This window comes from Equus quagga, chromosome 6, assembly GCF_021613505.1.
Source record: "Equus quagga isolate Etosha38 chromosome 6, UCLA_HA_Equagga_1.0, whole genome shotgun sequence".
Lineage (NCBI taxonomy): Eukaryota > Metazoa > Chordata > Mammalia > Perissodactyla > Equidae > Equus > Equus quagga.
This window is the reverse complement of record NC_060272.1, coordinates 115,112,155-115,139,156: the sequence shown is the minus strand read 5'-3', so window position 1 is coordinate 115,139,156 and position 27,002 is coordinate 115,112,155. Positions and strand designations below refer to the sequence as shown.

Genomic DNA, 27,002 nt, shown 5'->3' with positions numbered 1-27,002 from the left:
TGGCAGGACAAACAGCTTAGTTATCTTCCTGGAAGAGATTTTAAGCTCCCCTTGGGGATAGAACACCAACAGTTCCTTACATTCCTAGCGTTTGTATCACAAGGATTAAATGTCAAATATCAAATTTTGAACCAGGCAAAAATCAAACATACAAGTGCTTTGGATGGATAAATGGGAATAGGTGGTTTGAATTTAATGTTTAAGCACAATTTTTAAGTTTCTTTGTTTAGCTGCTTCTTATTGAAAATATCGAAAGTCAGGAATGTACAGGTCTTACAGAACTTGAAGTGAACCTGGTGTGCCCTCAGACCATTGGAGAACAGACTCTGGGATGCCTCCACCATGGTGTGTTTCATTCGCTGCAGCTACACTGCTGTAGCTGAGAAATCACAACATGAGCATCTTTTCAACAGAGAGGAAGACAATAAATTGTTGGTCAAGACTTTCATTAGAATTCCTTAGTTGCCTGCTAATTAACAGATGTTTGTGCTCCTTTCATGTATTCTAGTCAGGAAGAGCATTTTGGATGGGGCAAACCTGTGAATATGTTAGAAGGGTCAATACTACTTAATAGGGGAACGTTGTATTCATATTTCTGTGCTCGAGAGCCTTAAATGGTTTGAAAATATAACATTTGGGAGAAAAACCACAATGGATAATTAGTTTGAAAAAATAACTTGCTGTTTAATACTAGCTCTCTAGATTGATGGAACACAGACTAAAATAGGAAAGTGGAAAACCCACGAGAGACAGTGTACTTTAGTACATTAGTGTGCTCTGTAAAGTTTCTTGGGATGGTAAAAGGTTTTATTTTGTAGCCTTTCACACATTGATTTCATGTTGAAATTTATTGTGAAGTAGTTTGGAAAGCCAGTTTATTTTGAGTTATCATACTACTAATATTGTCTATAGTAAGAAATTGATTTTTCAGGGAGAGATCACAGATCATTAGAACCCTTAGCAAGATGTAGTCCAAGCTCCTGATTTTACAGCTAAGCAATCTTAGGATCAGAGAGGCTGCCTTGTCCAAAGTGTCCACATAATTAATAGCAGAGCCTATCTTCTCTTAAAGGCTGATTTTTTCTTTTCTGTTATCCTTCAATCCACCTGGAGAATCAATATGTAAACTAGCTTATGTAAGGAGAAATGGACTAGGAGAATTTGAAGACTGGCTAACAAGTCTCGACAGATGAACAATTTTCCTAGGGTGCTTCATGGAAGATTCTGTTAGAAGCTTGTAGAACTAGAATGGGAGAATAGAAGTGAATTTATGAGTTTTTAGGATTCTGTAAGAATTGACAAAACAAAATTTAAAATGGTAAAATGTATGTCTTCTTTGTAAAAAATCAAACTCTTAATAGTAGTGCCAGTAAAAGTTTTTGAAGTAAAAAACATTGGAGATATAAGTACTCTTGATGGATAAATGTGAAGAAGAGCTGGTTTGAATTGAATCTTTAAGTATTATTTTTAAAAGTTTTTAAAGGCTTTTTGTTATGGAAAATATTGAAACTAGAGAAATTCATAAAGTGAACCTCCAGGTACCATTACCAAGCTTTAACTGTTATCAATATGTTGCCAATCTTGTTTCATTTAATACCTCCCACTTTTTTGAAATGTTTAAAGTAAAGCCTAGACATCATGTCATTTTACTTGTAAATACTTATAAGTGTTTCTAACAGACAATGACTTTTTTAAACACAGCCACAATATCATTATCAATTTAACAAATATAACCATTATTTCTTAATAGAATCTAATATAGAATTCATGTTCAAATTCCTTAGAATATCTAATATATTGTTTAAAAGAAGATCCAAAACAGTCCATATACCATATTTATATTTTCAGCCTCTTTGTAGCCTATAATAGTTTTATCAACTACTTTTCTATATCAATTATTTTTATATTAACTGGTTTATTTTTTAAATATCATTTATTTATTGCAGAAACCATATGAACTTAAAATTTTTGTCCAACAAATACATGTAAATGAGGAGAACCAGACCCTCCTGCCATTTGTGGCTCCTATTCATGGGGCACTTAGTACCTTTCAGGTCTGGGTTAAGACTTTACATATATTTTTGCTTTTCAACTGTATTTAAAAACCCATTTTACAGCGCATTAAGCTGATCTCTACAGTGATTAGGAAATTTGATGTAGATGCCACAGACAATAAGTAGCAGAGGTGGAATGGGAGTCCTTGTCTGTTTAGCTGCAGAACCTGTGCTCATTGTTACTGCGTACACTGCCTTCCAGACAGGGCGTTGTGATAGTACATTTATGATTTTGTAAACTAGTTACAAAGCCTGTATTACAGTTTTTTTTTTCCTAACACATGAAACTTCAATACAGATAAATGCACATAATTTCAGAAGGGTTTATGGACTCCCGGGATTCATGAGTGCAGTCCTTGGGCTGGACTCAGGTTAAGAATCTCTTTTCCACTTACTAATAAAATATTGTTAATAAATCCTGAAGTCTAGAATGTCTTTAGTAGAGGTGTGTGACATGCATCCGGTTTAAAATAAGCTATATATGTCAAAATATAAAAATAATTATGTATTGTCATATATATTTTTTCTTTTAGTTCTCTTCTAATATTTTGCCTTCTGCCTAGAGCACTATAATGGCGATTTGGAAAATGGTGTGGCTTCAGACAAATCACTTAATTTCAGTAAACTTCGAGCTTTCTCATCTGTAAAATAACAAAGTTGGATAATAAGGTTCCTTCATGTTCCCCCATTCTAGATTTTAAATTAATTGGAGTCAAAGAATTGTTAGATCTTTAGTACTTGAGTCTTTAAGCTTTCATTAACATGGATCTTTTTGAAAATTCAGAAAGTTTTCTATTTCTTAAATTATTTTTTAAATGTTTATTTTCCATACTCTCACTGAATAGCAATAATCAGGCTGTTTATGTACTTGGAGGCACCATGTTTGCCTTATACCTTAGGAATGTGCAGTTCTTACAAATACGTGTCCTATCCTGCACCATTCTGGTACAACAAATGATTGATAGAGATTGAGTTATTATAACAGAACCTTGTTATGGGATCACTGTCTCCTACTTTGAAAATAAATGACTCAGCCAGACGGCAACATTTATTTTCTCTAAGTGACTAGGGATGTAGCAATAGGAGACCATTATCCTGTGACAATATTCTGTTTCATTGACATTATCTCACAAATGTAATTGGTCCATTACTAAATAGAGGTTTTGTTACTGATCAATTTCACGTGATTTCTAAAACCATTAGGATAATAAATATGCCATCATAGTAATTTCATTGACAGAATGTTCTTTTTTACTTCATTTACATTTGTTAGAGGAAAAATATAGATTTAGGTTGAACTTAAACACTACAATTTATACCAGTTTTGACTACTTTTCCATTAAAAGAAATGGAATATTGTACAGAGTAATCGTGTTTGCATTGAGCTGCTGAACTGACGACCTTAAAATTTTCATGATTGTTTTCTCTACCACACTGAACCACATCAAATCATAATTGTTCCTAAGCAATTAGTTTACTACCTCAGTTTAATGATTTTATTTGAAATAAGTTCCAGATCATTTCTAGGACTTTCCTGTAAATCCACTAAAGTAACACATCAGTTAAATCAACCCTAACCATTACCAGTGTGGATAATAACAGCATTAGTAACAACAGAAACCTTGAGACGTCTTGTAGCATAAATGTTTCTAAATGCATGGCTTTTCCCCAAATGTTCTCCTCTAAAAACTCATCTGTAATCTTGTTAAATTAGAACTCTTCCAGTATCTTTCTGACTTTTACAGTTAAGGTTATGGTATTGATTTTATTTTATAGTCCATGGCTCACAGATGCTTAACACTAATAAGCCTCTACAGCCGAGAGGTCTCCCCAGAGGCATGGGGATGAGCAGCTCCTTACCTATGCCAGTATTTAATAAGTGACTGAAATATACTCCAAATCCTGCATAATTGTTTGGTGTTTTTCCTCCTTTCAAATTAGGTTTTCTGACATTATTCAAGGCACTTTATCATTGTCTGTTAAATTACTTAATGGACAAAAGCATTTTGAAGTGTTTTTAAGAAGCAGTTTTCATGTATTCAGTATCCACTCTTTTAGCACTGTTGTTCATTATTCAAAGGATTTTTTTTTTTTTAATGTCTCAGGAAGGTGTTTGTGAGCTTCAAAGGGGTTTGAGCTTTCACTTTGTATTGGGTGTAGGTGTAGCCTGGAGACTTTTTGTTATAGAGATGTGATAAATGGAGACTTGTAGTAACACGCTACCTACTCTGCTTGGCTTGAAATATACTAGAGAGAGAGACTTGAACTATCAGAAAATGTTTTCAGTTGCTGAAGAATACGGTAATATGCTCAAGTGTAGTTAAGATTCAATAACTCAGTGCTTGAAGTACGAATTTTCATTTGCTTAACAAGAAGACTACCATATATTCTCTTTTTAAAAAGAACTGGTTTCATTTAAAAGAACAATTGAGAGATCTAATTGAAGGTGATATCTCCTCTTAATGTAGCTTGCTGTTTTTCCACAGTTATCTTAGAGTGTGAGAAATGTGAATATATATATATATGGAGATACTTTCTTAACATGGCAGCTAATTATTTTTTGAATCATCTGGCATCATCATCAAACTACTGTAGTGGGATGAAGTCCATATGTCTTGTCATAACATTCAGAGCTTTTTGTTAACTTGGAGTGTGTGGGAAGGACTTATTCACATTTGCCACACAACCAAAAAATTTTACATCTAGAAGAGTCCTTAGAAACAGACAGACACATCTTCTCTTTCTTCATTTGTATTCTCAGAAATACATTGTTTTGCCTTTAGCCAACTAAACTGCAAATGTTACATTTATGCATTTCATTTTACATTTTGGCAACATCCAAAATGTTGCCTAATACCTAAGACCAATGAGACGTTTCCTTCCAAAAGTCTAGTGTTTGACACAGTAACAAGATCCGCTCATCATTAGGAGCTATTTATAATACTCTGTGAAGCTACAGGCAGTATTTTTCCCCCCAAAATATGTTTTTTTATCATTTTTTATTATAAAAGTAAAAATTATTTGTTGGAGATTTGCAAAAAAACCTGTCAAATGTAAATAAGAAAATAAAAATTACTTGTAATCCTATCACATAGAGGGAATTCGTGTCACTATTTGACTATATTATGTGCCAGACTATTTTCTATATATTTTTTCTATGCATTTCCTACATACTCTATGTATTTTTTTTAACTAAATTGGGTTCATGTAATAGATGCTGTTTTGTAAATTATTTTCTTTTCTTGTTTTCATTTATAATATCAGTGGCATTTTATCATGTCATTCAATTTCCACTTTATCATGGCTGCATAAAAGGCCACCCTTTGACTATACTATAAGTTTTTAAATGTCTGCTCTGCCTATGGATGTTCCGGTCGCTTCCAAGTTTTTATCTAATAAATAAAGATACAGTGAACATCATCGCATGCACATCTTTGTGCTTAAATCTGATTGTCTTGCTCTTGTCTAATTCTATTCACTGTCCTCGGTACCTAGTATACTGCCTGGCACCAAGTCACCGAGTAGATGCTCAATGAAATTTTGTTAAAGGAATAAATACATTCCTACTGTAGAATTACTGAGTTAAATGTTATGTCAATTTCTAAGGCTTTTGATAAATATTGATACAGAATCCAGAAAAGTCTTATCAGTTTACATTCCCACTTGCAGTGCCTGAGTGGTTGGTTTGACTCCACTGTCATATCCATAATATTTAAATGTAGAACTGGCTCTGTAAGCAATTTTGAAGCATGTCCTCTGAAGTATTTTAAAGAGCAGTGTCTCTATGGCCTTGTGTCTCTACCATGCACCTCTTTTTTGTCATTTATGTTTCATTTAAACCATCAAGCATCACATCTCATCTTTTCTTTCCCTGAGCCGGATAGCTTCATTTTATTGTGAAGGAGATGGGGAAATGGAGATAGTACCTCAGGGATTATGCAAAGCTTTCAAGTAAGTAGGCATAGCCTGCTTGGTCTCTCTCCTTTCTTCCTCCTCCAGGACATACTCCCTCAGGGCACTTCCCCACCATCAGTCCTTTACCTGCAAGTAAAACTTTTTATGAGGACCAGCCTGGTTCTCCACAGGGAAACTATAGAAATAAGTACATCAAGGCTTTGGGCTAGGATCTTCTAGGCTTGATAATTGCAGCATTTATATAGTTATAAATAACCTCCAAACTTTCCTCTCCTCAACATGATTTACCCCAAGGCAAAACAGAGGAAGAGAAACCTTGGTCTCTTAGCATTCAGTTGGCAGAGTCAGCTTCCCTGCCTTCTCCTTGTCCTCTGGGCACAGGGCCCAAGCTGTTTCCTTGTCTCAGGACTGCCTCTGGATTTATGGCCTGAAGTAAAAGTATCAGATTTCCAGCTCCTGAAATCGTCCCACACACTAGATTTGGAGGCTTCTCATTTATTATAAATAGCGTTATTATTTTACACAGATGGTCCATTCCTTTTTCATGTCGTCTTCCAGCTTCCACCCCAACATTTTAATGGAAAGCAGAAATCCCCCAGTTTAGGTAAAGTTCATTTTCACTCTGTGTTTTGTGTTGTTTGACGTGGTTTCAATGGAATAATGGATGTATTGACCACCTTTGCCTCCGTGCAACAGTGAGTTTGGTCTCTGAAGAGATTTTCTGTAGCCAGAGTTTTGGTAAATCTGTAAAACTCTCTAAAAAAACTCTCTTCTATGGAAGTCTAAAACCTGTAAAAAATAAAGAAATATGGAAAACCCTGAGGGGTATTAACTTCATAAGACTTGTCAATGGCATATAAGCTTGTCAAATCCCAGGCATTGGAACCTCGCTAAGCCCAAGGTTCCCACACGGGCCTCTGCCTCATTGGTCTGTATCACACTCATACCAAAAGGTCGAAGTTAACAGAAGTTCCCCTACTGCTTTCATTGCACCTTGAGTTTTCCTCTGCAAAATAGAATCCTGTAACATCTGTTCAGCAGCTTAACAACTTAAAAAATAAAAAAACATTTTTAACAATGATAATAGCTTTTTAAGTACTTAGTAATAAAACATACCTTAAAGTTAAATACTGGAAAATAAAAGAAGCCGGCAAACGGTGACATGTACCTAGAGGGCTCATTTAGGCTTCCTCACAAGCATGGTGTGTAAATAAGAAAGACAACTTAGGAATGTGGAAAAGGATTGGACTATTCAAAGATTTTGAGGCAACTTGCTTTTTTGTTAGCTAGAGAGAAGTATGTTTTTCCAAATCACAGGAATGGCACAGTTAATATATTTTAATTTACGATTATGCTGTGCTGAAAATAATAGCTTCCCATAATTCAAGAATTCTTGTGCGCCCTTACATAATTGATTTGAAATAGTTGTAACCATAAGTGTCGTTATAGTGAAGAAGAATAGGAATTTTTTTTGGCAAAAAAGAAAATGATGTGTTTTCTATGTAGGTGATAGAAATCTGATTTGTAACCTTGATCTACTCAAGCATATTGGAAAAGCTAACATATTGCTCTACTCTATGTGAGGAAGGAGCAGGTGTCCCAGACAGGCAGGTGTTAAGGTGACTGTTTGAGCTTGCCCTAGATCACTAGTTGACTTCAGGGAAGTTCTACTAACAGGTGGCTAACTGATGGGAGTGCCATGTGACATTTATCCCAGGAGCGACTTGGATGACAGGCTGCTACAGACTGAGGAAGGGGTCTTTGCTTTGATGAAGAAATTGCCAAAACTCATGTCTCATTAGTGTTTCCTAAGGTTCTTTGGAAGTGAACAACAGTTTAATTAAGGGCTGACGTAAACACGTTTCTGCACACTTTCCCTGCAGCATTTTATCACATTAGAATTGATCAAAATTGTTGCCTTGGGCTGACTTGAACAGATATACATCTGGAGCACCATTTGTGCAAGCTGCCGATGAGTCGAGTACATACGCTGTGTTTCACAGCAACGCTCTTCCTTTGTAGATGAAATTACCTTGTTGGGAGATGAGCTGATCTAACTCTTTATTTGCTTAAGCCTTTATCTCTTTGAAGTGATGCTGTGAAATGAATGACACATCAGGGCTTAGGATGTATATGTGTCACAGTGCCAACAAAAATTAGAGTAGATCTAGTAAAAATTATACAATAACTTGATTTTGCAAAATACCTCTTTAAAGGTGTGCTTAAGTCTAAATGAACCAACTTAGCTTATATGAGTAGGCTACTTGAACTTTTTCTTACATTTTTGATCTTTTATTATGTATTTAACTATACAAATTGGTTTCTGAAACCATAACTATTGTCTAATTATAAACCTAAACATAGGTGTAGACACTGGAGAATGACACTGTCGATGTGACTGTTTCTTTCTTTTTTATGGATTAGCCTCTCTGATCTTCTGTCATTAAAAAGAATCCTTTCTACAATCTAACATGATCACAATTGCAATTATTCGGTAGTGTCAGTCCTCTCTGCTGAACTGTCTGCATCACCAGGACAGGAAGCCAGTGGTCTTGTTTAACATCTTGAACTTTATGCCTTGTCCTGGCTCCTCACACTTATTGGAAATTCAGTCACTGATTCTGTTTTCTCTCTCCACTTTACGTTCGATTACTTCTCGTCTGGCAGTGTGCATTCATGCAACATGCATTTTAAGATTTACTATGGTTATTTCGCTCATCTTACCCTGCTAGTTATTATTTCCCTGCTTCTTTCACATGCAAGAGATTCTAAAATAAACTCCCTACACACAATGCCTTCTCTGCCTCTTCTACCTTCTTTCGATCCTTTTTAAAAATTCTCTTCCTGAGTAGTATGTTCTTCCAGCCTCTACATGTTATCATCTTCTGTAGGAGGTAAGCCATTAGTTAACTTAAAAAAGAGATGTATATATGCTATAGATAGAACAAGTGCAAAATAATAATGAAAAAGCCATAAGTCATGTGAGATACAAACACCAGATCATTAAGGAAATCTTGATCTCCAAAGTTCCTAGGGAGAATTACTTAAGGAGAAAAGAAATCAAGTTGGTTCAATGGATGAAATATCATTCTATAGATGGAAGAAGAGGATAGAGAGACGTAATATTCTAGCTGAAGGGAGTGTCATATGTAAGGAAAGGCACAGAGTTAGAAACACATTCTTCCTGCCTCCCTCCTCCCCCAGGAGGCCATAAGCAAATTAGCTTAGCTGAAGTTTCAAAAATGGAATGATAAGGAAAAAGTTATCTTAAAAATGTAGTACCATGGTAGATCTTAAATGAGGAAGATGGTGTTTGAAAGAGATGATTCCAACTACTGTTTTTATAATAAGCCGCAATGAAGAAGGCCCCGGGGGAGGAGACTAGATAAGAAATCTTGATTCAGCCGGGGGAGGTGCAGTCATCCCTCAGTATCCAGGAGACGTGGAGGGGATTGATTCCAGAACCCCCCCTTCCCCCGCAGATACCAAAATCGGCAGATGCTCGAGTCCTCTAGTCGGCCCTCTGAATCCACGGGTTAAACATCCGCGGATTGTGTACTATGTTTACATTCCGGGTTGGTTGAATCCAAAGATGCGGAACCCGCGGATACAGAGGACCGACTGTCAAGTGTAAAGGCCCTAATGGGCGCTGCAAGAACAGAAAGAAAATAGAGCTTTTGGAAAGTTTTTCCCTTCAGAAATGAGTTTATTTATAAATTTTTACTTTCTAAATCAAATGTAAATTCCTTTGATTGCAAGACCTCACTGGCCTTTGCCTGTTTCTCATCAGCCACCAGCAACTCTTGACTCCTTCCCACCAATAGAGACACCAGCTAATCCTTTTCTCATCTTGCTTCTCTCTGTAACTTCTTTATTTCATGTATTATTCAATTTATGCATTATTATGTATATAGTATTATTCAACTTACATATTTATATATTATTCAGCTTTATTATTATTCATCTTATTTTCAACTTAATCTTTTTATGTATCATTCTTCCTGCTTGAGGAACAATGGATTGTGAAAAGCATGACAGTCGTATTTCTCCACAGAAAGGTCACTTAAAACCATCTCTCCTATATATTCAGTCCTCAAACATTTTCTGTAGCACATGAGAGCATTAAAAATAGAAACGATATCATTTTCCAGTTTGGCATGAGGTCTATTAGACTGCAGACATTCAAAAAAAATTTAAAATCAAAACAATGCTAGTTTGATTCCTGACTAAAATATAATAGCTAGAAACTCTACCCTTATTTCTCCCAGATAATTGACCTTTTATTTTTATTCCCTCTTCAACCCAGAGTTGCTTTTTTTTTTTCTTTGAGGGGAAAAAGGGCTCGGCATAGTGCCTTGCACATGCTGTGTACCAGTATATCTTTATCGATTAGTGGGCCCCAAATTAATTTCATTTCATGGGAAAACAAAGGCAGTTAAGCCTACTTTCTAATACTACCATTTTTTATCTGTTTCTAAAGAAAATCGTTTCAATATGGCAGACAGACCTTCCCATTCTTATTTTTCCTATTGTAAGTTTGTTGGTTAAGGAGGAGAAAATTTGTGGTCCCTTTTACAACTTGAAGAGTGAATTTTATTTTGTTTCTGCTGTGTTGGCCTCTATGATTCCTCTGTGTGTTCTGAACATGAAGTTACCATGATTATTCTTTGCGTGCCTAGAGAGACCCAGAAAAATGAATGGCCCTATAGTAATGACCTGTAAGGCCAAGTGTATGATTTTGACTAAGAAAATACAAAGGCTTCGTTTCTCAAAAATTATATAATTGTGAAAACACATTTTTAGTTTTATTCGATGCCTTTACCAGAGCTCAGGTCACTTTTCAAATGGTAAAACATAATGATAATAATCACCTATATTCTTGAAGTTCTCTATAAACACCCTTGATTTATGTGCCCTTTACAAAAAGAGACTCATGTGAATTTGGCTGGGTTTAATGAAAATTTGGAAATAGTTACAGTAGTTGCAGTAAGCTTGATTGAATCATCTTCTCCACAAATGACATAACTAGAATGACACTCATTTTGCTTCCCAAGCTCTAGTCATACTGAATTGTTTTTAAATGATGTACAACGTCTGCTTTATTATTTCTATTATGGAGTCTTCAGAGATTAATTTACACAGGTTCATTTTCATTTACATTTATACTTAAGCACAGGTAAAGCATAAGAGGGTCAGTAGAAAGTAACCAGTTTCTTTTCCTGAGTTAATTTGAAATTAAAAATTTGGATTGGAAACTTATTACATCATCTGTAAAGTGAGGGATGGAATAGAGGTTCTTTATCTGTTTGTCTGGGATTAACTTCGAGCAGGCCAAAACCTATATTTGTAGTATTACCTTTTAAAATCACATAGCTGTTAAATGAAATTAAGGATTATTTTTTGGCAGTTTGAAGGTAACTTAGCTGAAATGAATGTCCTTTGTCTATTTTTTAAAGGGTTTTAAAATTTTCTCTCTCTTTTTGTAGTGGCATTAATTGCCGTGGTTTCATTAATAATTTATTTCCTTGGTTTTTTCTTTTCGAGAAAGATAGAAAGACACTGATTTGCCTCACTGACTCACCAAGGTTCTGATAGTTTAGGGACAACCGTAGCTTATGGCTCCAAAAGCAGCTGCCACTTTTGTAGACTGTGATGTCTGCTGTCTTTACAGTAGCATACCCATTCTTTACGTACCAGTGTGCTGAAGACACATATTTAATCTTATTCAATGCCTTTACCAGAACTTAGGTAACTTTCCAAATGGTAAGACATAATGATAACTAGTTTCTTATCTTAATGGAACCATGAAGTCATTTTCTCATGTCCAAAAAAAAAAAAAAAGCCCTGCTTAATTAAAACTGCAAATTGTATATATATTTTATTGTGATTAAAGTTTTGGGGTTTTTTTTCTTTTAATAAAAATTCCTTTTTTTTAGAGATACAAACTGAAATATTTATAGGTGAAATTGTATGATGTCTGGGATTTGCTTCAAAGGAATATAGGAGGACAGAGTGTCGATGGGGTAAAGATGGAAGAAGATTGGCTGTGAGTTGATAGTTGATGAAGCTAGGTGATGAGTACATGAGAATCCATTGCTGTTCTGTCTACATTCAAAATTTTTGATAATGAAATGTAAATTTTATAGCTCATATGATTTTTGGAACATTTTAGTGTAAATTTATAAGCCTCCATAAAATCAACATTACTCAAGGTGTTGAAAGTAGGGCACCTCTCTCCTACCAGCTGGAGTTTCCTCCTGAATTCTCTATTCCACCTAACTGCGTGGTATAATCTAGTCACCCAAGATGATGACCTTCTGCATCAGTTATTAATTTTATTGCATTAGTTCTGTTGAAGTATCTATTGCATTAGCTCTGTCTCCACTCTTATTTCAAACTCTCATGATCTACATTTTGGCAGTATAAAATATTTGTGGAATGAATGAATGAAAGAATGAATGCAGCCCTGAGTACTTTTCCTATCATAGCACTTTTTACACTGTTTTATAATTCCTTTTTAACTTGTCTGTATCCCCTCACTAGATTTTAAGTTTTATAGAGGCTGAAAAAAAATCTAGTTCACCAGTGTGTCCCCAGCAACTAGCACAGTGTCTGGTATAAATTAGGCCTTCAATAAGTATTTATGGAATGAATGTATTAATTAATCCAACTTCTTAAGTGGTCTTCATGATTGCTGTCTCTATTTCGGCTAATTCATCCACCGTGTAGTTTCTGGAGAGATTGTGCTAAACTGTAAATGTGATCATATTTTGCCCATCAGTAACATTCCCCCATCAGGGTAAGCGTTCAGACATTTATACACAGAGTCCATGGCCCCTGATTGTGTGGGTCCTGCCAGCTACTTGCTCCCTCCTTCATCTCTGGACTTCACCACTCCGCAGACTATTTGTGCTACTTGCACGTTTTATGCCCTCCTTCTTTGGACCGTTTCCTCTCTTGGGAACGTCATCCCCCATCGCATTTTAAGCTTCACTCCACTGTGGGCACCTTCCTTAACCTGGGGAGGCTGAGTTGATCGCTGCCCCTGGGAGTAAGGCTGGAGAAGAAGCAGCAAACATCACCCACCTCTGCTCTCAGCACACACCCTCCCTCTCCACTGCTGACAGCCATTTTCTTACAATTTTCCTCCTCACTGACAGTGAGTGTCCCTACAGCAGCAATTTATTTTTATTTTTCATAACATCTTTGCTTTACCTGGCAGATAGAGGAACCCAATAAATATTTGCAGGATGAGCAAATTAAGGAATGTATTTTTTGCTAAACAAGTAATGAGTTTTCCGTAAAAGATATTAAATCAGTGATACACTTACCAGCGTACCCAAAGGTTGTTTTTCACATTTGCAGCAGGTTTTCCTCTGTTTTTTCGACAGTGTAGTCAGCAGGTCAACAGACAAACCCCCAAATTGTCTGAATCTGGGAATGAAATGCAGAGGTGAAAAAGACCTTGATGTGAACCAAGGGGCCAAGGGAAACGTGATACTTGATTTTTTAGAAGTTTCAGATTTATTTAGTAAGAGGAATAATTCTGGTGATCATTTTGGTGAAGCCTTGGATTAGCTTCAATGGAGATTGTTTCTGACAGATATTTCAAATCTCCAATATAGTTGGATCTTTGACCCTCAGTATATATTTTGTAAGAGCCAAAAGTACAAAAATCATAAAATTCTGGAAAATGAGATCTTTTATTATGTTAACGTGGACCTTATAGCTGAAGAGAGTCATAAAGCTTTCTTTGCATCTGTCTTCCTTTGCAGATATGTCTTCTCCGACTACTATGAAGAAGCCTGAAAAGCCATTGTTCAGCTCTACATCTCCGCAGGATTCTTCCCCCAGATTGAGCACTTTCCCCCAGCACCACCATCCCGGAATACCTGGAGTTGCACACAGTGGTGAGGAGTTTCAAGCATAGAGGACAAGCCTCCCTCTTGTTTGCAGAGCCTTTCCCTCAGGGACGGAGCAAATGTTCATAATAATCGCAATGCTGACCGTATTTTCTCAACCAAAGGAGGGAGGGTCACAATCGGATCAAATATTTTCTTATCAAAACATGAGAAAAAGATTTTTGAAGCCATACAATGAAATAAGATTTTTGTATGTATTTTTAAATTGCCTTATTGGAAAGGTTAGAATCACAAGAAATTAGAAAATATAGTATACATAATTATCTTAACTAGACCTTCAGGATTGGTCCTAATTCTGTATGTTTTACTAAGAGAAAGATGTACTTAAGTATGTTGCTGAGTTTAATGTATTTCCAAAGCTGTTAAGATACACAACCACTATTTCCATAGATATTATTTTCTATATATTTAAAAAAATCAATATTTAAACTACTTATTTGGGAGTGGAATTAATCAGAAAAATAAAAGAGATACTTTTCTTTGACAATTATTTTATATGCAGAAATCCTTCCTGTAGGCAAGTACACTCAATACTATGTCTAAAATCTTAATTTAAAAAGGAAAAAGAATCCAGTATTTCACATTGTACTCTAACAACTAATATTAAATCCTCTTTCAAAAATTAAAAATGAGATATAATTAATAAGCAATACTGTGTACTTTCAACCTATTAGTCATAAGCCCTCGAGAGCAGTAGACTGAATTTTAGATAGAGAAAATTTTAAATAGAAATATATTTACAGTGATACTCAAATTGCTTTAACTTTATACTTAGACAATTCCTTATCTTTCAAACAAATTGAATTTTTTTTAAACCTTTGTCCAAAGGATATAGCATCTGTTAAAATAAAGTCCTTAGCTTGGGTCTTTATGTAGCTTTTTAAGTGCATGTTGATACGTATTTTCACTATATTAAAAAACGCATAGCCTTTATGGCTATCATTAAGAAAATTGTGAAATTAAGAGTAATATACAAATCAAATGTGGTGTAATTACATTTATTGTTTGTACTCCTAATATAGGTGAAAAAATGAGTAACTGTTTCATAGGTTTGTAATGTTGAATATTTGGACAAAATTAACTTAGCAGTTAAATCATCCGTTTATATGACACCTGATTAAAATGTTCATATTTCTAACATTTGAAAAAGATAAATAGTACATTTTTGTATAATGAACCATGCGAGACCTAGACAAGCCTTCCACATTCTACCAGATGTGTGTTCAATATATAATATATTAGGGCCTGTGGTAGGCCCATTGGTCATGAGAGACAGGTTCTGTCCTTAAAGAGCTCATGGTATAGCAAGGAGACAAAAGGACCACATCATGAGGTAGGCATGGAAGCTAAATAGGACTAGATGCTCCGTGGAGGATTAGAGGCCTGGAAGAAATGCATTCTGAACTAAAATTTGAAGAATGAGTTCATCGCAAGAAGGAACAAGCAGCCAGGAGGAAGGTCGTTTCAGGCAGAGTGAACAGCATGTATCAAGGGTAGAGGTCATTGCAGCAAGGAACTGCCATATATCCAAGGGTCCACAAATATCTTAATGTGGCCAGAGGAGAGAATGGCCAGAGATGAGGCCAAAGCAGTGAGGCACAACTCGGTCCTAAAGCACTTGAGGACCGTATAAACATGGGATATTGATGGGATTGTTTTTCTGCGAGCAGTAGGGAGCCGTGAAAGATTTTCAGCAGAGAAGTTACACAATTAAAATGGTATTTTTAAAAAGTCTTTCAAATGAGACTATAAAGGATGTATTGGAAGGTGCAAGGCTGGAAGAAAGAAGACAATTAGGAATGCTTTGCAAATACGTATGTATTTGTACAAATGTATAATGTAGCCAAGAAATACATATACGTGTGTGTATGAATTCTTTCATAATGAAAGGAAACATTTTTTGCCTTGTATTTTGCTTTTCTTTTTTTAAAAGACTAGAGTGACTTTTATTGATAAAGTAGCCATTTTTACTTTCAGTTTGAAATACTACACTCTACCCAGTTTATATCAGACCAGCTGCAGCTTCTGTGAGCACAGTACCAGAGAGCTCCGAGACTGGAGCTCTGAATTGATATGTGCCAGTTCAACTGCAAAGAGATCTTTTCCAAAACTATGGATGCCAAATTGATCTCAAGGCCCAGAGGACCCAAGATAGAACTGTGTATAGATCCTTCAAGGGTTTGTGTACAGATGTGAATGAGGATCATGGTTAAATTGAGCTGAAATTAAGAGCACTTTGACACTAAGTAAAAAGATGCCCAATTTAACTTAGGTGTTTATATTTCCTTAAAGCATACTTACAAATGTGTATATTTCTTAAATAAAGTAATATTCCAATAAGGAGTTTTGTTTTAAGAAATATGTAGTTGTTCTCTGCAATGTACCCCTTCGATAGAGGATGCTCAGACTCCAGTATGTGGAGAGATTCCATGAAGCACTTATTTAAAATCCACTTTCTGGTGCCTCACCCTGGAGGTTCTCATCCTGTAGGTCTGTGGCTAGGACAGGAATCTGCATTGTAACAACAATCCAGAGAATTCTGAGTGCCCTGGATATTCAGGGAGCAAAGTTATGACCATAAAATTGAATTTATGATTCTTCTGTGATAGACATTCTTAATTTCTTGTATTTTCTGAAAAAGCTTTCTTTGGGGAAGATAAGCAATATCCCTTAAAAAGTACATATATGTTTTTTGCACATAATTTTAAGGTTGGAGATAAGTCATTCCAGATGATTTTCATTTATAGGTCATGGAAAGAATTTATTTTTCATATTGTTTGCTAAGTTGTCTCATAAAGCACTAAAAATTTATCATGTAATTTCCTATCATTTGGATCGAATTATTAAATAGTAACAGACATTTAGTCTTTATTTCTACATGTGCTAGTTGGTGCTCTTAAATTGTACTTATGTGATTATTTCCCTCAACATTATAGAGATAATGATTGTGCAATTATATTCTTTCCCAATTTTTCAAACTTAAGAATTATATTTCAGAAACTAAACAATAAATTATGAACATACTAATGTTTAAAAATTACAGTACAATTAAACATTGTCCACATTGCGTATGTTTTATGTATTATTTCCCTTTATAAAATATGTGATTTATGGGTAAGTTAATATGCCAATATGAAAGTTTAAATTTGCATTTCTGTGGGTTTTATTCTTGGTCTTAATAATGTATTTTAAGCTACACGTAGTAAAAGTTGGACCAGGAAGAAAAATGGTTATAGAATAGAGCTCTTTTGATTTTGAAAGGAACATTTTCATTAGGAGAAAGAGTTCCCAGGCTCTGTGTCCAAATGTTCATAAGCATTTATACAGTGATCAGGTAATTATTTAGGACATTATTGTTTATTAATTATTAGCTTCCGTTCTTACCAACCACCAGCTAGGATATAGGGAAATATTTATTTAAAATTACATTACACTTCTGTTTTGAATTTTGGTAGGAACTTGTGGGTCCCCTGCCCTCTAATTAATGCTCTGACTTTGTCTGGACTTTAACGAGGCAAACACTTTCTAATCAAAGAATGTGTTCTGATGGGAAATAACTTTGCTTAAAGAAATGTCTTATGAAGTATTGTCTTAACCTATAAAAGAGAAACTTCTTTTTTTAATCATTCATAGATCTAGAAGGCAAGATTCTTAGTTTCCTAGAGTGGGGGTTGTGTGTATGCGCTTAGCAGTACTGGCATTGAGAATTAGAAAAAGAGTTTAACTGTTGTTTTAGGAGAGTTTGGTTAAATCATGGGAAGAAATCAAACAGCTCTCAGTTTTCCCGTTTCACAGCATTCTTTAGGATCGGTGCAGAGCAGTAAGGAAAACCACTCACGAGTCCATCTTTGCTTTTCTGTCTTCTGCAGTCATCTCTACGCGGACTCCACCTCCGCCCTCACCGTTGCCATTTCCAACACAAGCTATCCTTCCTCCGGCCCCATCAAGCTACTTCTCTCATCCAACAATCAGATATCCTCCCCACCTGAATCCTCAGGATACTCTGAAGAACTATGTACCTTCTTATGACCCATCCAGTCCGCAAACCAGCCAGGTAAAAATGAGAGAGAAAATAAGATTAGAGCCTAAGGGAGAATGGAACAGGTCTAACTCTATGGCATGAAGCTTACTCAGTGTGTCTGGCAGAACATCAAGCTTTTCACAGGCATCTTCAGGAAGTTGCTTGGTGACTCAATAAGTTTTTTATTTAAAGGTGGCTGAATGACAGGTAGGAAGTGTGTTGCCCCAAAGGGGCACATTTGTGAAGATGTTTTTGGTTTGATGTTTTTGGATTTTCATTGACTGAAGAGAAAGTTTATCTAGAACGTAGAGTGACAAAAAACCTCCGAGTTGGAGTTCACACCTCCGAAATACCTGGTTTGACACAGAGACAAAAGTGCTTATTTCAGGCAGGAGCAAGGTATGCGCTAAAATAAACACACACAAAAGAACCTGCAGTTGTATTTATAGACCAACTATTAGGTATTAAAATAAGCTTTGGTAATGTAAACATTTTCAGTGTTTGATGACTCCTTGAATATTCCTTGCACAGACATGACTACATTTAATAATGAGTGACATTACCAGAAGTGTCTTTTTTTTTTTTGGTAAACATTGTGCAGAGGCTTTAGGGATTCATTGTGTAAATGTAGTGACTCATGTGCCTTTCTCGTGCCCTAAACATGTGGGTTCTTCTACGGAGAAGTCACTTCGTAGGGATTTACACAATCGTATACAACAATTTTCCACCATCAGGCAGAGTGTGCCAAAGCTGGGTCTATCAGTAATCATAATATCCAAACTCTGTCATGTCGTTTTGATCTTATGGTCTGGTATTTGGCTTTGCTGCTTTACCTGTAAGACTCTTGTTCACTCCTTATTATACCTTTTAATGCTCTGAGGGATTTTCATAAACATTCGGTCATGAATGCTGTTCAGCTGCTAAGATGCCAGTCAATAGTATGTGCACATTAATGAGTTAACAGAGATCTGAAAAAAAAAATCCCTTTGGTCTTAATTTAATTGTTAAAATGGAACAAAGTGGTCCTTTCTGAATGTTCCATTTTGAATAACAACATATCCAACGCCTTTTGGGTTACTTAAAAAGTTACCTGTATCTTTAGTTCCATTTACTAATAGTACTAAACTAAGTACATCATTCTTGAATTTTGAATTTGAAGTTAAACTTTGTATTTTAGAAGGAAATGTTCAAATGGTGTAGCACTTTTAATGACTGTAGTAATAATTACTAAGTAAAACAATGGGCTCTTGGTATATTATTTTAGAAATAAAATTTGCTGTCAGAGCATCGATTCAAAAGTCTCAGTTCCATAGAGCGTTTTGCTAGACTCAGCTGGGAACGGTGCACACAAGGTCTGATTTTAATTTGTGTAGAATTTCCATGAATAACAAAGTCTAATTAAGACATCCATTAAAAGTCCTTAACGTTAATTCAGTGTGGAAAATCTTAGAGTTCCATTGGATTTTTTTTTTTTAACTGATGTCTTAATTAGGCACCATTAGGGGAAAAATTATGCAAATTAAAATCAGACCCTTAGTGTTATGCATTTCTTTAATTATTCAGTGCTTGTTTTATGTATATTTCAATTTCTTTATAAGTTGAGAGCATATTAGGTGATAATCTGCCTATAGTGTTCTCAGTTTTTCTTCATATTTTTAAGGTAAGGATCCAGCTTCTAAGGGAAATATCTTACTCAATCATCTCAATTAAAAACAAAAATCCCCTCTCAGGATTTGGTATAATAGGAACAATGTATTAAGTAGGATAATCCTTTCCTAATGCTGTTCAACTTCATCTTCAGATAGATGTCTCTCTTTTCGTATCTACAGTACGAAAGTTCATCTGTTAACAGTGTTAAAAGAGAAGCTTTATAGCGAAACTTCATCTGTCTGAACTAGTAGAAAACTGAAAAGAAATGACGCCTCCATTCTTCTGACCCTGAGTTTCAGAAGAGTTATCTGTATTGACTTGGGAATTCTTTCTTTCTCACTTCTCTTATGTTTAAATGAGAGAAATGCCTTTTGGTTTATGTCAGTTCAGTTCCAGTAGACAAAGTTTACAGCACGGGCAAGGGAATATGTTCTGTGGCAGCATTTTCTTAACGTTATTGTCATTCTTCTATTCCATGCTTTCAGGTAGGTCCTGTCAGACTGTTTCGGTGAACGCAGTATACAGAAATGCTTTCTACCACCAAATGTACCACCGGTGATAAAATCAGACCGTTCCTCTTTCTTGAGTGAGATCTATAAAGCAGTCTTTTGCAATGTTCAGATAACCAGAAGATGATGGTCTGCTTTAGAAACACACCACTTTTTCTCCTTGGAAGGAAAAATAGGTCTTCTAGTAAATTGTGGAATTGTTTTTGTAAGAATGTTATATCTGGTTTGATTTTTAACACCAACTGAAAAGCAATTAATTTGCATTTCAAAATAGGACTCTTGATCTTCACCGTTTTAGCTCTAAAAATGGGAAAAAATGAATACTTGTTTACCTGTAGTCAGCTGTTCCTTCCCGATATCCTGTGGCACTGCACTGATTTTGATTGTTCAGTCAAGCCACGGAGATGCCTTGTCCCCCCATGGCAATTTGGAGATTAATTACATTGCTACTGCACCAATTACAGTGAGACAGTCATGCTATTCAATGGAATATTTTAAATAAAATTAGTTTAAAGATGTAACTCTGTCCCAGGTTTCCGTAGGGGGAAACTCTGGTCAATTTTCCTGACATAAAGTTAAATACTTAAAATTACTTGTGATGAATAGTCAGGATATTCAACGAGTCCATTTTCTTTTTAGAAGAAATAATGGTGGCCTCGGAGGAACCCAAGTGAAGACTTAGTTCATGTCTCTAAGTTACGGTATTTAAGTGTTATTAGCTGTTCATCTTTTTCTCTAAAGAAATGTCTGCTCGTAATTTCCGTGCAGGTATTTAGATAAATATTCTGCTTCATTGCTTTCTTTGCCTTTAGCAGTGCAAATTATAAAGACTAAATATTTGTGGCGAATACCCTGCTAGCAAATTGTTATGTACACCATGCAGTGGAGAATTCCAGCATGAGTGTAATTAAAAATAGCATTCTCTGTCTAGAAAAATACATTCTAGTATTTCTTCAAACAGTGTACTCTTAGGATTTTGTCTCCTACCATGGATACTATTTTTGTACCCAGGGCTAAAACTCAGATAATAATATCTTTTCTATCATTGCCCAGGAGATTTTCTCAGTTAATTCCCACAAATGTCAACAATAAATGTTTTGTGTAACTCTCCACGCTCAACAGTGGAAGAGTAACTCAAATAACAGAGTATATTTAATTGCCCACTGCTTCACTTCAGCACATTTTAATTTACTTTGGGAATCTGTTATTAGTAGGTGTAAGGTCAGACTTAGTTCAGCATTTTATATCGTTGTATAGATCTGAAATTTTAAATGCTTTAAATATCATTCTATGTACTAGCATTAGTAAATCATCAAAAGTTGCGTGGAGATCCTAGAATCTAAATTGCCTGATGTGTGTGTTTGAGTGTACCTGTGTGTGAGTGAGAGCTCGCATTTTTGTATGCAGAAGAATGGGCCTTGACTACAAATGAGGGAAATTATTGAGTTTGATGTGTTTCATCTCCTAGACATTCTTGTCTTCTTTGTGTCAGTGGTATCATCATTTAGGTGAAAATGGTATACTGTAAGCCAAAACTGAGTCATTGTAGAAAATGAAGAGGAGAGAAGAAGGAAGCACCAGTTCTAATTCTCACTAGCTTAGTAAGGACTTCCATTTTAGCCTTGGGCTAAGTATTTAAGTCTCCACTTGAGTTTTCTGGGCTCCTAAATGAAAGGATCAGTTCTGCCTGGCTCTCAAGGATGTTGTAACGACAAATTAACCTCTATAAAGTGCTTTGAAGATGAAGACTTTCTTTTAAATGCTGCTGCTTCCTATGACTACTAACCATTGGTTGGCCTCTCTGACTCGGACTTGAGAGGGCTTGTGTGGCAGTTCCAGGCAGAGTGCAGGGTCCACATGGCCAAGTATGCTGAGTGGAGTTGTTGGACACGATGACTGCCTTTTGGATTGTTTCACCCGGCATTCTGTTTTTGTTTTGTAGCCTAACAGCAGTGGTCAAGTAGTAGGGAAAGTGCCTGGCCATTTCACTCCTGTCTTGGCACCCTCTCCCCATCCCAGTGCAGTGCGACCTGTGACCCTGACCATGACAGATACTAAACCCATCACTACATCCACTGAAGGTGAGGCAGCTTCACCTACAGCAACCAGTAAGTATTTCTGTAGGAAATGAGAAATGTCCATCAAAGGCGCCATTGGATATCTGATCCAAGGCGGAAAACACGGCAACTTTTCCAGCTACCTGACCAGATGGAGATTTCTCATTTATGTGGAACTAGCAGGCATGTATGTGGCCTGGCAATCACACGCTCTCTCTTATCAAATTTCAGTCCATACATCATATTTGAAAAGGGAGAAGCTTATTTGTTTGAGTAAATAGCTATAGCAAAAATAATAAGTCATGCCTGCTCGTTCAAGGTATACATCGAAAATGCACTAACATGACGCAGTGTACAAGGTTTTTATATCACCAGAGAGAGATTAGATAATTGTTACTTATTGGAGCATTCCTATAGAAATCAAGCCCTTCACAAGGCAGACTGAGTCAATGCTCTGTAAGATGGTTGCATGTTTGCATTACTATAGGTTATGTCATTGTGAGAAACAGTCACACAGTGTTGGGTGCAGAAAACATTTCAAAGCTTAGTATTAGGTACATGGAAGCTACCTGCACTTTCATTGTCAGCAACTTTTTAAAAATTTTTTGATTATTTTGCCTATCATGGTACATTAGGTAGTATGCTTTTTAGCATGACCATAATGTATTAAATGTCAGAGATTCAGCCAGTGAACTTACATAGCACATACCAAATACCCAGATGATTCTTTTGCTTCTTCATATAGACTACTCATGAGTACACAAGGAATTATTATACAGTTTTTCATTGGCTTCATTCAAACTACTGGCTTCCTCATCCTGAAGCTGGAATGCACAGATTGGTCAAGTACAATGGATAAAGCTCCAGTCAGGAGGGGTTAGCATGCTCCTCCCCAATTATACTTTTATCTTAAATTCCCAAAACTTCTATTTTCTTTCCTAGAGCAAGAAAATCCCCATGCTCTGGAAATTCTTATGTGAAATTACAGAGACAATTGGAGGCACCACTGGCCTCCTCTTTCTTGGCCATTGGAAAGATGCTCTTTTTTTGTGTGTGTGGCTTCTGGAAACCTAGGAAAGAACCCTACAAGAAAAATCGGCAGTACTTTGACTGTATAGTGAATTCACCATTTTTTTCCTCAAAATTCATGAGGCCCATAGACTGATAAATCCATATAGGCTTGTAATGCCCATCAATAATTATTAATGCTTAGTAACTGGTTTGTTGGTAGAGGGTCCTACACTAGTGAACACTTGCCTGAATGCACAGATGGATGAGATCCAGTCAAGGAAGACCAAAAATTCTTTTGTTGTAAAGGTTAGCTGTATACATTACAACCACTAAAATACTACGTCCAGATTTTAGAAGTGGATGTCTTGGCATCTTTGAGCAAAGTCAGCAATAAAAGCAAATAGAAAATGAAGATTTTTTAAAAAAGTAGTTGAAAGAGTATCACAGGATAAGTGATCAAAACCAAGCCCCAGAAGTTTCTGGTACCTGTTTTTATAGTGACATTAGTAGATGAGATTGAAGAGAAGGTCAGACCCGAACGACCACAGCTCACTTATGTAGTACCATCAGCCTGTTTGTTAATAACTTCTTCTTAAACTCATATACAGGTTGATCAAAAAGCGATCTGATTTGATTAGTAAAATTCCAAAATATTCGAAAGGAATATCTTGGTTCTATAACGATGGCTGCTTCAGTCCATTTTCCACTTCTGCATAAAAGAAATAGAGTGAGTTGTTTTTCCTTCCTATAAAGAATCTTGTAGCTCCAGCTCCCTAGGCACCACTGATAATGAGATATTAGTCATTGAATTGATAAGTGAATAAAATTAAGGAAAACCCAGAGGCCAAGGAAACCACTTTCTCATGGTTGAAAAGAAAGAGTAGCACAGACTTGGTGTCTGCTCTGTATGGGCGAGGCTGTTCTCCAGCTGTCCATGCTACAGCACATTGAATTCTAGAGACCTGGAGATTGAGTAGAGGCCACTGGCTGCTATGGCTGCCCCCGCATGAACCCTTTATTCAGGAAGAATTAAAAGGTAAATTGTGAGCATCTTCACTGTTTTAAAAATGTTGACTTGAAAAAGCCTCAATGGATCAAATTTTCAGTCCTTCAAATGTATATGGCAGAATTAACGTATTGATTTTTTTTTAAAATGCCTTTTTAAATTAATGCTTGGATTCCTCATTAATATGATGGTTGAAAAACATTTTAGCTTTCTTCCAACCTCTACATGTAACATGTGGTGGAATAGTTCTGCTTATTCTGCCATGGAGCAATGGGATTGCTTAGTGCTGGGAAGATACAGTAGTCCTTTCCTTGTGAAAAGAAACAAAATCTTTAGGAACAGGGAGATCTTGTCTTTGGAAAAATCTCTCTGTACCAAATAGCACTTGTACAAAAACTACTTGCAAGGTGAGACCATAATAATTTAAGTATTCACTGTATGTACTTACTACCTGATGGCCAAGTATTTAAAAGATGCCGTCAACTCCCTTCCTCGACCAGTCACAAGAAATCGACTTTTTGTGCTCATGGGAAATAAAGAAGTGTTTTCCAAAACACTTCTAATCAAACTTAAGGTCATTTTTACATTAAATAAAATACTGAAATAATTCAGTCTATATGATATAATAAAAATAGGCTTCTCCTTCATGTTAGTAATATTAGCTTTTCTTTTGAAGTAAGACTTTTAAGCAAGACATTTTCATCCCACATCATCAAGCATGTCTGCTTAAATCCCGTTATGAAAAGCTTTCACTTTTTCCTAAGAGACTTTCAGTCTGCTTTTACATTTAGAATCACAGACCATCATTGATTATTCCATTATTAGGCAACTAATATCTGGTGAAAAGGTACCTCTAGGAAAAGCATCCTTCTGTTTAGGCCAGTCCTTGGTACTCCTGCAAGACTGTAACCGGAGCACGTAAGTGTGAGATGCCCGCACCAAAGGATGGGATGTGGTTTACTGGATAGATTTTTGGGGAGGGGGATAAACTAGTTGATTTGAGGTCAACTCCCATTTCTTTTAGATCACTTGGTATTCACTCAGACAAAAGAGAAATAGGGACACTTTTTTTTTTTGGTTGCAAGTCCCACTTCTCTGGGTTTCTTGTACATGGACAGGGTGTTCTTTCTGATAGTTCACAATTTTTATCTTTGTTTTTGTTCTTCCTTAATCAGCCTACACAGCCTCAGGCACATCTCAAGCCAATCGATATGTGGGACTAAGCCCAAGAGACCCATCCTTCCTACATCAGCAACAGGTGGGCAAGTTTCCCCCAGGTGTGATGGTGTAGCCACGCTTTTGCACTGGTGCTTTTCTCCATGCTGCCTCTCAGATCTGGACTCAGAACGGGGCTCACGGGGCTTCTGAGAAAGAAATCGATCATTTCATTTTCCAAAATATTTTCTCCTTTATCCTTTGTTTCTTGCCTCTCTGAACAGGGTTTCTCAAATTGGCTCAAGACCTTTTCCATCTTTGTAGCATATATCGATAACATCGATGAATAAATAACAGTGTTTCAGCCAAAGAGTATTTTTCCCAGTCCTATTGGCTATTGAGAAGTTACTAGCCTATAGCTTCCAAAGACAAAAATTGAAAAGTGATTTAAAAGCCAATTAGAGTCAAGCAGTACACAATTTGTGTTGTTGAGTACTTTCATATTTTCCAGATGTTTTACTCCTCATTTTGGTATTTTAGTCCAAGAAGATGAGTTATGAAGCTAAAATCTCAGTTGACATATCATTCCTATTTTAATAGGTTTAAATTGGTTTACTGATTTCAGATGTGATAAAACACTTTTTTTTGTTCTGCTTTCTTACATCATTTATGTTTCAAGTAGCATTTTAAATTTCACATCTCATTAATGCTGTAAATTTAATGCAAATGAAGTGTTTACCCAAACTGTGAAAATATACAGCCAGGATTAATGGTGGCTTATAAACAAATTAGCCACAGTCCAAAGCGTGGACCATACCAATACTGAAATCCCACGATTCTAGTTACAGGATGACAGAAATAATTCTAAATACTTCAGAACTTAAATATATTTTATGATACATATGTTTGCTGCTCTCAAGTTCTGATAGAGCAATTTGAAATTAACAGTGTGCAAAATATTACATAGGGAAAAATAGGCTATAATGAATAAGAAGGAGCTGGTACTAACTTGCTCTTCATTTATAATGTAAATTGTATGAGTTTTTACATATGTAGTAAGTATGGACAGGTATTCATGCCAGCAGCATCTTTTACTCTAGAACTGTCCACTTAGCTTATCCTTATTATGACTATCTTAACTGTGCTTTATGTGGAATTCTTGAGTCCTGCCCAGTTGCAGACCAAGGTGGCAGACTGGATATATTAAAGGTCACCACATGCAGAGTTCCGAGAAAATCACATATAGATGATAGCTTATTCAAGATACTTGACGTTTTGCCAGGTTTAAAAAAAGCAAAACAAAACAAAAGAGTGAGAACTAACTGAAAACATCTGTACACTGTTATGAAAATAACAAATAATAATTAGTGGTTTTGCCAGCCATTGGCTTTTCAACATAATTCTCTGGAATGTTGCCTTTTTTTCACCTCTAAAATTGCTATAATATGAAATGTGTTATAATTACTATAATATGGTTCTGTTTGACAAATATATGTGTTCATTGTGTTTTTTAAAAACATATGCAGGATTTGTACATTTAGAAGCTCTTCGTTTTAAAAATCATTCCACATATTTTCAGAAATATTTTTGTCATGGGATTTGCATTATTCTTTATGACACGTCTCTAATTTCCAGTTAATTTTTAATTCATGGAGACCTGCCTTCATTATTTAAACCTTTAGCCCCAAACACATTTAGAATA

At 35.9% G+C, this 27,002-nt stretch overlaps 1 protein-coding gene across 6 annotated transcripts in view; it reads left to right on the top strand.

Annotated features, from left to right (window-relative positions):
- The window catches only part of NFIB (nuclear factor I B), a 223,381-nt gene that overhangs the window by 168,120 nt on the left and 28,259 nt on the right, over positions 1-27,002 (top strand). For 2 of the 6 annotated variants that reach the window (XM_046664350.1, XM_046664348.1), the window contains exons 7-10: positions 13,745-13,879; positions 17,761-17,945; positions 22,014-22,152; positions 25,321-25,403. In XM_046664350.1, coding sequence (XP_046520306.1) covers positions 13,745-13,879; positions 17,761-17,945; positions 22,014-22,152; positions 25,321-25,403 — 542 coding nt within the window. Of the gene's footprint in view, positions 1-13,744; positions 13,880-17,760; positions 17,946-22,013; positions 22,180-25,320; positions 25,404-27,002 lie in introns of all 6 variants that reach the window. The other 4 variants (XM_046664349.1, XM_046664347.1, XM_046664353.1 and 1 more) reach the window with 2 other exon arrangements.